This window comes from Mya arenaria, chromosome 17 (assembly GCF_026914265.1).
Source record: "Mya arenaria isolate MELC-2E11 chromosome 17, ASM2691426v1".
Lineage (NCBI taxonomy): Eukaryota > Metazoa > Mollusca > Bivalvia > Myida > Myidae > Mya > Mya arenaria.
The window spans coordinates 26,022,139-26,032,985 of NC_069138.1; the positions used below are offsets into that span (position 1 = coordinate 26,022,139).

At 34.2% G+C, this 10,847-nt stretch overlaps 2 protein-coding genes across 2 annotated transcripts; both read left to right on the forward strand.

Moving 5' to 3' along the window:
• Positions 1-3,844: 3,844 nt before the first annotated feature.
• Positions 3,845-6,957, forward strand: LOC128223315 (uncharacterized). The gene is made up of 4 exons (XM_052932593.1): positions 3,845-4,123; positions 5,359-5,399; positions 5,975-5,999; positions 6,893-6,957. The coding sequence occupies exons 1-4, from the start codon at positions 3,862-3,864 to the stop codon at positions 6,955-6,957; spliced, it is 393 nt and encodes a 130-aa protein (XP_052788553.1). The 5' UTR covers positions 3,845-3,861.
• Positions 6,958-7,993: 1,036 nt separating this feature from the next.
• On the forward strand, positions 7,994-10,160 carry LOC128224828 (uncharacterized). The gene is made up of 4 exons (XM_052934895.1): positions 7,994-8,095; positions 8,306-8,489; positions 9,054-9,212; positions 9,477-10,160. Exons 1-4 carry the CDS (start codon positions 8,015-8,017, stop codon positions 9,827-9,829), a joined length of 777 nt encoding a protein of 258 aa, XP_052790855.1. The 5' UTR covers positions 7,994-8,014; the 3' UTR covers positions 9,830-10,160.
• The last annotated feature ends 687 nt before the right edge of the window (positions 10,161-10,847 follow it).

The window sequence follows — 10,847 nt, forward strand, 5'->3', positions numbered from 1 at the left end:
ACGCGACGTATCAAATTTTTTATGTAACTCTGCTGCTCTTGTTTTCTTTTTATAAAAAAACTTTCTGTTTGTTCAGTGTTTTTTTTTGCGAGTGCTGTTGTACGTCTATTTTTTCTTGGTAATTCTTTTAGTTTATTTATTTATTTATTTATTACGCTGACGTGTAAGCGTTAACCTTAACCTATATACTATGTCTTCTATTGTTAATATTTATGAACACCATGCAGAAAAAAAACTTTAATTTATCATTATATAAGAAACATGCAGGGCTTCCGTTAAAGGAAGTTTGGAAGTATAATACCCTCTTCAAGCTTGCCAACACTACCAAACTATAGTCATTGGAAGTACAAATTCTTCAACTTTTTTGGAGAAAAATTCCAAAAGTGAATGATTCAGAATATTAAAATCTGTTGTCATTGTTACTTTATGTCAACATTTTTAATAAGTCTTGAATTAAATGTATTCCTTAAATACAAATTTTGAAGTTTGAAAGCTATAGATATAAATTGTTTAATATTCTAAGTATCTAGTTGGGCCAAAGTGGAAAGTTCTTGAGTTTGATAGGCAAACACTTCCAAATTTCAGAGAAATCTTCAGACTTCTAGTTTTAAATTTTTTAATGGAAGCCCTGAAACACATATTATAAAAAAGTTACCAAAAGATATGAGAATATTGCTCATGAATTAAAAGTAGCCCTTCAACATGGAGCAATTGAGATCATTTTGTTCTGCTATTATACTAAAATCATAATGAAAAATATGTTGTTTACTTATAAACATTCCAAATAATAAGCTTTATGCTTTTTTTATATTGAATAAAATGTGTAAAGTCTAGTCAAATAGGAGTTAAATATAATATATTTGCTTATTTATCTGATAACATGTCATGTATGCTTTATTCAGAATGAATTGGCTGATGTGAAGATGTAGACATCGAGACTTTTTTCAAAAAAGCGACTGGACAACAGCAAAGAACCGACACTGAGCCAGACTCTGCTTAACACGTTGGAGACATGGGTAGGAATCCACACTAGGCACATTTATGTTAACGGCTAGCTTGTGGATGACAGCACATGCCACAATACCTCTTGATGCTTTTACTGGTATCAGACAGATCTAAACATAGGTAAAATGCAAGAAATGCATTCATATGTAAATGAACTGTTTGATAAAATCTTTCATATATTCAAAAAGCATAAAAAGCATTTATAAACAAATAAAATAATAAGGAGATCATAATATTATAATATAATCCTGTAATGATCAGTGCTCATAGTTTTATATCCTGTTTTGATAATATGAAGACAAGTCTGTCTTGAATTGTGAGAGCTACCATACGCATTCATGGTATCAATGACTGTGACAATTACTGGTCAATTTTCTGATATCTGCTGTCGTTTTATTTTGTTCACGACATAAATAAAATGTAATCTTATCAATACCCGGTCGTGCATAGCTCAATCACTGTCGATAACAGTCATATAATTGTGAAAACTGCGACCTGATGATACCGGAATGGGGGCCGGGAAATGGTATTGCACAAATCATGTTACAGGTTTACGATATTCCGTTTTCACTTCATCTAATTGACCTTGACATTACCGAGTGACATCTTGGATTTTTTGCAGTGAACAAGAGAACATACATTTGCTGTCACAAACAGCCATGACGTTGATTGATGGAAAGTTTTTCCTATTGATAATTTTTTATGTCCGTCTTAAGGCATTATGATGCGAACATGCGATCCATCAACAGCGCCTATCACGTGAGGGAAACCGGCAACTGAGTAAACATTCCTCATGATATCCATCTGCTGGTTTAGGCTGGGTCACTTAACAAATTTGTCTGCTCTGACCACAAACTGTTCGTGACATCGGCGATAACACAGCTCGCTGTTGTTTTGTCGCCTCCAATTGAATCGCCAACTATATGAAAGAGTTTGTAAAAACAAGTCTATTAAATGAACACGATTGAAGACAAGTAAGTGATATTTCAAATAAGTTGATAAAATAACAATCAATCTTAAATAATATTGATATATATACCTGCATAAATGAGCAAGAAGCATAGTATCTCAGGGCAAGGAAAACTTAAGCGACTCGTTTTCCGCTCCAACTCATTTCCAATCGGTTGAGTAAGTGTTAAATACCCTTGGATCCAAATCTGTACCGCCTACGCATTTCTATATTATCAGTGTCCATGTTGATGGTAAAGTTTCTATAAATCCGTTCTTTTTCTGCGATTGTTGACCACTGTTCCTATTATTGCGGCCATTTTTAACGTCACCAACTGTTTTAACGTCAATCTAACGCTGGTCCAGACCAAAGTTAGAAGAGTCGTTAAGCGTAAGTGTTAAGTTTGAACAACTCATTTTTATCAACGTTAAAGTAACCGTTAATTTTAACGTTGACAGCGTAACATTTAACGATGATAGTTAACGTTAAATCCTTAATGAGTTTTGAACAACCGGGCCGTAAAGTACTATTGAACTGCTTATATCTGAACTGATGCATTGACAATTCTTGCTAGAATTGATATGGATAACAATATAAAAAGAAAAACACTTTCGAACACGGTACAAAAATGTGTATTGTTAAGCATATACTGATATAGTAAACCTTTATAAATTTGCTTTTAATCATTTCTTTATTTAATGACTTTCACTATAAAACCTACATGCAAGCTTATTTCGCGTTAACAATAATTATGTTATCATACAGATATGCGTAAATTTGCTAATTGTAAACGCATACTAGCTTAAACTTTATTTGATAATTGTATATTACAATAATGTTAAACTATAAACATATGGCATGCATGTTTTAAAGAAAATTATATAAATTACAAAAACAACTGGCGGTAACTTCCTCCAAAATACAGTTCAAATAAAACGTTAACCTTATAGCAACAGATGCTATGCTATAAATGGTAAAAGTTTTGTCATTAAATTGAGTTCCATAGTAAAAAAAACAATGAATTGTGTACATTTAAAAGATATGAGCCTTTGAATTGAGATTATGAATTAATAGCCACATGGTCACTAATTCCTCAGTTAATAAGCGCCAAAGTATCGGTTAAAGTCAAATGAGTAAAACATGAAATTGCCTTAAAATACTCAAATAAAACATTTATGCATCAACCTATATTGTACGCCTTTAAAGCTGCACTCTCAAAAACTTACCGTTTTCCCAACTTTTTTATTTTTTGTCTTGTAATAAGATTTTTTTTTGCGTAAATACCTGCTTACAAGTGATGAAAGACTGCTGATCAGATAGCAGATTTTCATATTTCTATTACAAATTGAATGTTTTATGGCTTAAACGGTTTAAGAAAAATGCATAAAACATCAATTTTGGGACGGAAGTATAAAAAGCTGCGAGCTGATATTTTGTCAGCAGTCTTGTATCACTGGTTTGCAGATATTTACGAAAAATTTGCTCGTTCCAAGACAAAAAATAAAAAAAAGTTGTCAAACGTTCAATCTGTGAGAGTGCAGCTTTAAATGGCATGTATTGGGCTTTAAAGTATACACTGCTTTTTTTCTTTCACATCATTTAGATATTGCTTTCATGATCGCATTTTTAGTTCGTTGGCAAAATAGTGTTATGTATGCATATCTTCATTCTAAAGTATGTATAGGTTAATTAAACGTATTTAATAAACTTTGAAACACTTTGAAAACACGTCCCCTTTAACAAACTTATACTACTGAGCTACTGTATGAAAACCGACGATTATCATTATCGCGTTACCTTTATCACCGAGTTATCACATTCAGTGGGAACGTTTTTATCTCAAATCATTCACAAACACTCATTTTTATATAAAATAAACTCATGCACAATTAAAAGTTTAGTTTGTGATGGAAAAAGACGTTGAGAAAAATATAAACACTGATGTACGACAGGACAATGAGGAAAATAGACGATACCGAAAGACTAATGTGCAAGACGAAGTATCTGGGCGAATGTCTTCAGCTAATCGCGGGAGAGGTAATAGAACTGCAACTATGCACGGCGAAGTACCGGGACGAATGGCTTTAGCTAATTATACTTGTCACGATAAAAATAATAGGAGAGCTAAAGGTAGCATCGTTTCCGGTACCATAACCAGCAGTGATATTGGTATGTATAAACTTTCTCTTTTTCATTAAAGGTTTTTCAAACGTTTAAACTAAATATGTTTGGTGTAGTACATGTGAAATGAATCTTAATTTGTAGCCGCAACCGAGGCGTGAAAAGGTTTCGATTCTGAGATGGAACCGATTATTATCAATCAATTAATCATAGCCGGTGAATAACACACCGCCACAAAGTTTACATCTGTTTGCAAGTTAAGTGTTTAAAACTTTAAATGACCGTAGCTTTAACTCCCCTACGCTTTAAATAAACTAATGAAATATCTATAGCCTTTCGGCCGGTTTCACACATCCGAGGTACTTCCACCATAAGTCATGAACTTTTACGAATCACATGGATCGAACGTCTACAGACGCAGGCTAATACCGCTGAAAAAAGCCTTCATAAATTTTCGCATTGACAAACGAATATTATTGAGATGTGGAAATTGACTGTTAGAAGCTCTGCATATTCGGTCTAGTCTTCGGTGAAAGTGTCAGTGTGATGGTGCTTTGCTTCGCCACTCGTGAAATCTTTACTTTTGACGTTCACGAGGTTAATTTTTTCACGGGCGCACACTGAAACAAACATTTTTATCGTTTTATTTTATGTTTGAAAGGATATGAAATGACATTATATTGTAGTATTTCAGAAAAGTGGCTAAATTGTATGCGAAAAGAACGTCATTTCGTAAATGACGTCGATCAAATTGTGTCCCAGCCCTTTGCGCGCTGATGTTTGATATGGATGTAAGAATTGGCTAAAATGTAGAATCAGTGAATATATACAGGAAAGAAAATTATAAATTGGTATATTAGCGATTAATATGAAGTCGCATTTAAACTACATCCATCCATTTCGCTGGAACCTTTCCCATTGAAAAAAGCAACAAAACATAGATAAAATTAAAACGATCTTGACCTCACCATCATATCTTGCTCCACAAACATGCTGCCGAAGTTTTATAAATGCTCATACCCGATGATAAGCAATATACATGAACAGTTCGCATTGGTTTCACTTAACCGATCAAAAAATCGTAGCTTTTACTTGGTAAGCGTGGTGACAAACGAATATTTTGGAGATATGGAAATTGACTGTTATAAGCTCTGCATGATTGGTCTTCTCTTCGGTGCAAAGAGCCATTGCGATCGTGCTTTGTTTAAACTGACTGATGAGCATGTTTTGCAAAATGTTATATTAAGATATTATGATGTCACCAATGCTTAAATATTTTTCAGAACGTGGTCCATCTCCAAGTGACGCGGATAAATCATCGGAGGTAAATATTACTTTTTTAATCATTTTTTTCTAACGGACAACGCTTGTATAAGTGACAGGCAGATAAAACTTGATGGGAAAATCGGCTAAAAGTTAAATGCTCGTAAGAGTATATACCGAAGTGAGGGCGCAGTCAGTCTGAATCGGGCCTTGTATTAAATGCAAAATATACTTTAAATCCTGTTTAGTGAATGTAAATATTTGTCAAGGCACGAGTCCGAGTCTATAACACTTTTCAGTTATTTAACCATTTGTTTTCAATTATAAAGACCAATGATAGATAGCCCGATGCATTAAGGACCGTTAGCCGCACCGGATGTTTCGTTGTAGGTTTCAATCTCTCTAAGTTTACGAACCTTTGGCAACAAGATTCGCTAAAAAAATATCATGAAAAATCTATCTTTTTCAGTCAATTCGTTCAACATTATATATATTCAGCAACTAAGCGTTCTAATAATATGAGCAGGTGAGAATTTGAACAGGTCGCAGCTCGCATGGGTTTACAAAAACGTATTTGCTTATCATAATGAGCTGTAAGTGCATTGAATACTCTATTTATATGATTGTGTTCTTCAGGCCGTGCTCGAGCCATCCTCTTCACGTGAGTTTAAAATTAAATTCATTTATATCTAGAACATAACCATCGTATAAATACCAAGGGGCTGATTCTTTTTTTTCAAATAGTTTTTTTTATCTTGTCTAAGGACAAACTAAGATGTAAAGGTAATTGTCTGTTTCAGTGTAAGATCGCAATATATTTCACCGAAAGTTATATTTCATGAGGTGACACTATTCACGATCGTATATTGACGCAAACACTATTTATTTTTATTATGTGCTTGAAAGGGTATAACATGACATTATATTGTAGTTTCTAGAAAAGAGCGCCAAATTGTATACGAAGGAACGTCATTGAAAGTGTGTCCCAGCCCTGCGCTGATCTTTGATCCAGACGTAAGAATTGGCTAAAATGTGGAAACACTCAGAACATCAAGTTGATATTTTTACTGTTTGAAACAGGGAAATGTCTTCTTAATTTCACTGATGTATCTATATCAGCTACAGGACAGCAAAAAATAAATCGGTATACTAACGATCAATATGAAGTCGCTTTTCTTATTACGTCCATTTATTTCGCTGGAACATGGATACATATAAAATGATATTGACCTAACCATATCTTGCTCAACAAGCATGCTGTCAAAGTTTTATAAATGCTCATTTCCCCGTGCAAAGCATTTAAACATGCACAGTTCGCTTAATTTCACTTAAACCGATCAAAAAAATCGTAGCTTTCACTTGTGCTCGCAAGAACGGCGTTTTGACAAACAAATATCTTTTGGTAGATGAAATTGACTGTTTGAACCTCTGCATATTCGGTCTTCTCTTCGGTGAAAGTGTCAGTGTGACCGTGTTTCAACTGATTGACGAGCATGTTTCGCAAAATTTTATATTAAGATATTTTGATGACATCAACACATATTTTGTTTTCAGAGTGTGGTCCACATTCAAGCAACGCGAATAAGTCATCGGAGGTAAATATTACCTTATCGAATTAAACTAACGAAACACGCTCGCATAAATAACAGACATGGAATACTTTGAGCCAAAACTGGGGTTAACATTCTTAATATATGTTAAGTATGTATCGAAGTGAGGGCGCAACCAGTACGAATGAGGCCTTCTATTTTATTTTAGAACGCTAAACATATTTTAACTCATTTCAAGTCCATATAATTATTTGTCGCATCGCGGGTCTGCGTCAATGCCGTCTTAAAGACAATCAACCATTTCTATCCAATAGCGACTTACGCTAGATAGTATGGAGATTCAGGATTGTTAAACGCACCGGATGCTCATCAAGTTTACGAACTTTTGACTGTTATGTTTGCTTATAATATCATGAAAAAGTGCTATGGCAGTCAATCCGTTCTACTAAATTTAGTCAGTGACTAAGCGTTCTATGGATTACAAGCTGAGGACAATTTGATCGACACTCAGTTCGCATTAGTTAACAAAATGTTGTTTTTATGAACTTATTTAACTGTGCAAACATAGTTTTAATTAGCCGTTTAAGATGTTTGTGTAGAATCAGTCGTACAAACATACTTTACAAGTGTGTTCTCTGAGTTACTTAACGTAATGAGTTGCACGTGTATTTCATACTTTTACATGGATATGTTCTTCAGGCCGTGCTCGAGACATCCTCTGCACGTGAGTTTAAAATTTTCATTTATATCCAATATATTACCATCGTAAGAATACGTTAAGACGAATAAATATATTTTCACTTTTTTCTCACTTATGCCTATTAAGGACAATCTTAAAATGATTTCTGTATGTTAACGATCAATATGATTTCGCAGTTTTATTTACGTCTACCCATTTCGCTGGAGTTTTTCTATTGAAAAATAAAAAAATAAAGATAAAAGTAAAATTATCTTGACCTTACCACCATATCTTGCTTCACAAGCATGCTGCCAAAGCTTGAAAAATGTGTGCAGAAACGTACAGTCCAAAGGTAAAATGTGTTTATCCAATGGTAGTCAATGTTGCTGTCTTTGCATAAACGGTTAAGGATATGTCGTTGCAGCATTATTTGGCGCGATTTGGACGATGGTCTGCCAATGTTCGAATGGTTTATGTACTGAATTGGCATTTATAGGACAGAGTTGTTTCAGAGTTTGTTCGTTTAAGGTTAAGTATACTTTTTGCAATCCCATTTGTAATTTGAACATTTGTTTGTTACAATTAAATGTTTTGTTTTACTTTTCTGATTCATTAACCAAGGAGTAAGAATGTTGGGATGCATAAGGTATTTGACATACGCCATAACAACTGTTGACAAACAATATAATATAACTGCACATAATGTGAAATATAAAGTCGGCATTTAAATATTTTCAGTTGTTACTGCGTCTTTTTCTTCCACTTTGCTCGATGTGCATTGCAACATCCAGCATTGTTTTACCTAACTGGGCCAAGGGCGAAACAGACCAAGTAGCGGTTGGTTTGTTCAAATGTTGCAATTTTACCGATGAAAATCAAACTGACTGTTCACCACTGTCTGACTGTGTTCCATCAGATTCAAGTAAGTATGGGACCTTTTTGAATGTGGAAACAGGCGTATTCAAACCTAGTCAATCGTCTGCATATATTAGACTGAGATATTTCTTTTCCATTGTAATTTAATAATTATTATATTTGCATACATATTGAAAGAAGTATGCCTTTTTTCCCCTTCTCGTATATTTTGTTTAAGATAATGTTATGATTCTTACCGGATGTTCTCGGAATAAATTATATAAGAACAGTTCGAATAACGGTATAGCATGACTTAACTCATAATCGGCACTAACATATTTTATGGGTGATGATTTGATGTTTTTAAATTATAAGTATTCACTTTAGAGTAAACTACACGCATTATATATTAAACAATACTCACATCAACATATTTTCTTAATGTTTTTCATGAATTTCAAATTTGTGGAGTTACATTTGTTTTTAATTGCAGATTTATTAATATCAAATGAGTATCGTTAACTCCATGTTTGCTGAAAACCTTGTCTTCAATCATGATCAAACATATGTCTAAAATGCAAATTATTGTATAATCCAAAGAACAACTATTGATAGTTTGTATTTCTTTTAGAATTCATTCCGCTAAGTAAGGCAGCTGCCGGTCTACAGATCACATACGTCCTTTTACACGTTGTAACTATCGTACTGGCAACAATAAGCCAAAACAAAAAAGAATTGGATAAACGATTTAAATGGCAATTGGGCAATGCAGTAATTGTTTTCCTTGCAGGTAATATTTTAGTGCTCAATATTGTTATGTTCATTAAAAACAAGAGTTGCGAAAACTTGTACAATTGCTAATAACTGACAATTTTTATCACGTGGTATACACACACTGTGAAATAGTAAGGACATATTTGGTTTGTTTGACTCCTGATCTGTTGTTCCTAATTATATGTTTAAAATGTGATTTCTATCAAATATATGAATGTAGTACATTAAAATTAATGTAGGAATTTATAAAGCTAAAAGCTTGAATTATATTAATTTTCAGCAGCCATTTGCTACATCAGCATCGTCGTATATTTATCCGGTGTCATCCAAACCGACATCTTAATAGGATATCCAACCAACTTGTCAATCCATCTGACGCTGTCATCATGTGCTGTCTACCTCTCGTATGCTGCCGTCTGCTTTAAAAAACTCAAGTTTCTTATATGCGTACCCATTTTGACTGGTTATATGTATTTTGTGGTATCTTTTTTCCCGGATTTTATTGTGTATTTTACGATAATAATAGTTGTATTAGCCGCATTTGTATGTTTTACGGACAGGAAAGTTAACAACAGGAACAGGAATAGTTCAGACGACCCTACATGCTTCAAACGTAGCTTGCATGAACTTTAAGATGAAGAAATTATAATGACAATCGACCCACTCTCTGTTCACGGCATGCTATAACTCCAAATATCTGTTTATAAAACTATATTACCTTTTGAGCCATTTTCATTTGCAAAATTGCCATATATTCTCAAGTTAAACCCCATATACAAAATAGGTTACACTGATCTTTCATATTTTTGGTTATAAATATGCATTGCATGTTAGTAAGAACATGTACTCCCAATTGAACGTGCGTAACCCCATGAGTGAACAGATTCGATTTATAAATATATATCGCCGCAATATACAGTAAATAAATGTAATTTTGGTTTCAGATTTTTGTCAATGCTTACATGTTGAGTATTGTTAGCAATGAATTTAGAATACAATCTACATCTGGAGTGTTATAAGCTAAAAATGCCTGATTAAAGATATTCACACGTGAATGGAATAGAACAGATCAACCGGACATTTTGGGTTGGTCAGAACCATCGTTACGTCAGACGTCAGTATAACGTTGACATACATTGATTTGCCGGATATGGCAAAGGTACCTGGTCACCGACTGTTTTGTAGTACGTCCCCGAACAGACTATTGTCCGAGGCAGACAACGGTCCACGTTGAAAGCTGTATTTTGAATACTGCCTTAGGTTCCAATCCGCGAATGCACTGAGGCAGCCTGGGTTCGCATGTATGAGGAAATCAAATAGGAACAGACCGTTTATGCCTCCTACATTCAAACCCGAAAATCAAAAATCACTGAAAACTTGAGTAAAACGTTTCGCGAGATCACCAAAATATTACGCTTCCAAGACTTCGGCCAATTTTCTGCAAAGATGAATCGAAATTCTTTGTCCATTTAAATGACGGTGGCGGCATGTGAAAAGGCAGAAACATGAGCGGTTTAAGGACAGATGTGTCATTGAACACCATGGGTTTGAAGGTCCATCTGTTATTGTCTGGGATGAGGTAATTATGATAGATCTATAGACCAGTATGTGACCCGTGACGGTTCTTTAACCGGTGTTCGTTATCGCGGCG

Excerpts from the sequence above, each read along its gene's own strand:
- LOC128223315 (XM_052932593.1), top strand. The coding sequence starts at position 3,862 with ATGGAAAAAGACGTTGAGAAAAATATAAACACTGATGTACGACAGGAC. Across the intron at positions 4,124-5,358 it reads CATAACCAGCAGTGATATTG|AACGTGGTCCATCTCCAAGT; the intron begins GTATGTATAAAC and ends AATATTTTTCAG. Across the intron at positions 5,400-5,974 it reads ACGCGGATAAATCATCGGAG|GCCGTGCTCGAGCCATCCTC; the intron begins GTAAATATTACT and ends TGTGTTCTTCAG.
- LOC128224828 (XM_052934895.1), top strand. The coding sequence starts at position 8,015 with ATGGTCTGCCAATGTTCGAATGGTTTATGTACTGAATTGGCATTTATA. Across the intron at positions 8,490-9,053 it reads CTGTGTTCCATCAGATTCAA|AATTCATTCCGCTAAGTAAG; the intron begins GTAAGTATGGGA and ends TATTTCTTTTAG. Across the intron at positions 9,213-9,476 it reads AGTAATTGTTTTCCTTGCAG|CAGCCATTTGCTACATCAGC; the intron begins GTAATATTTTAG and ends ATTAATTTTCAG.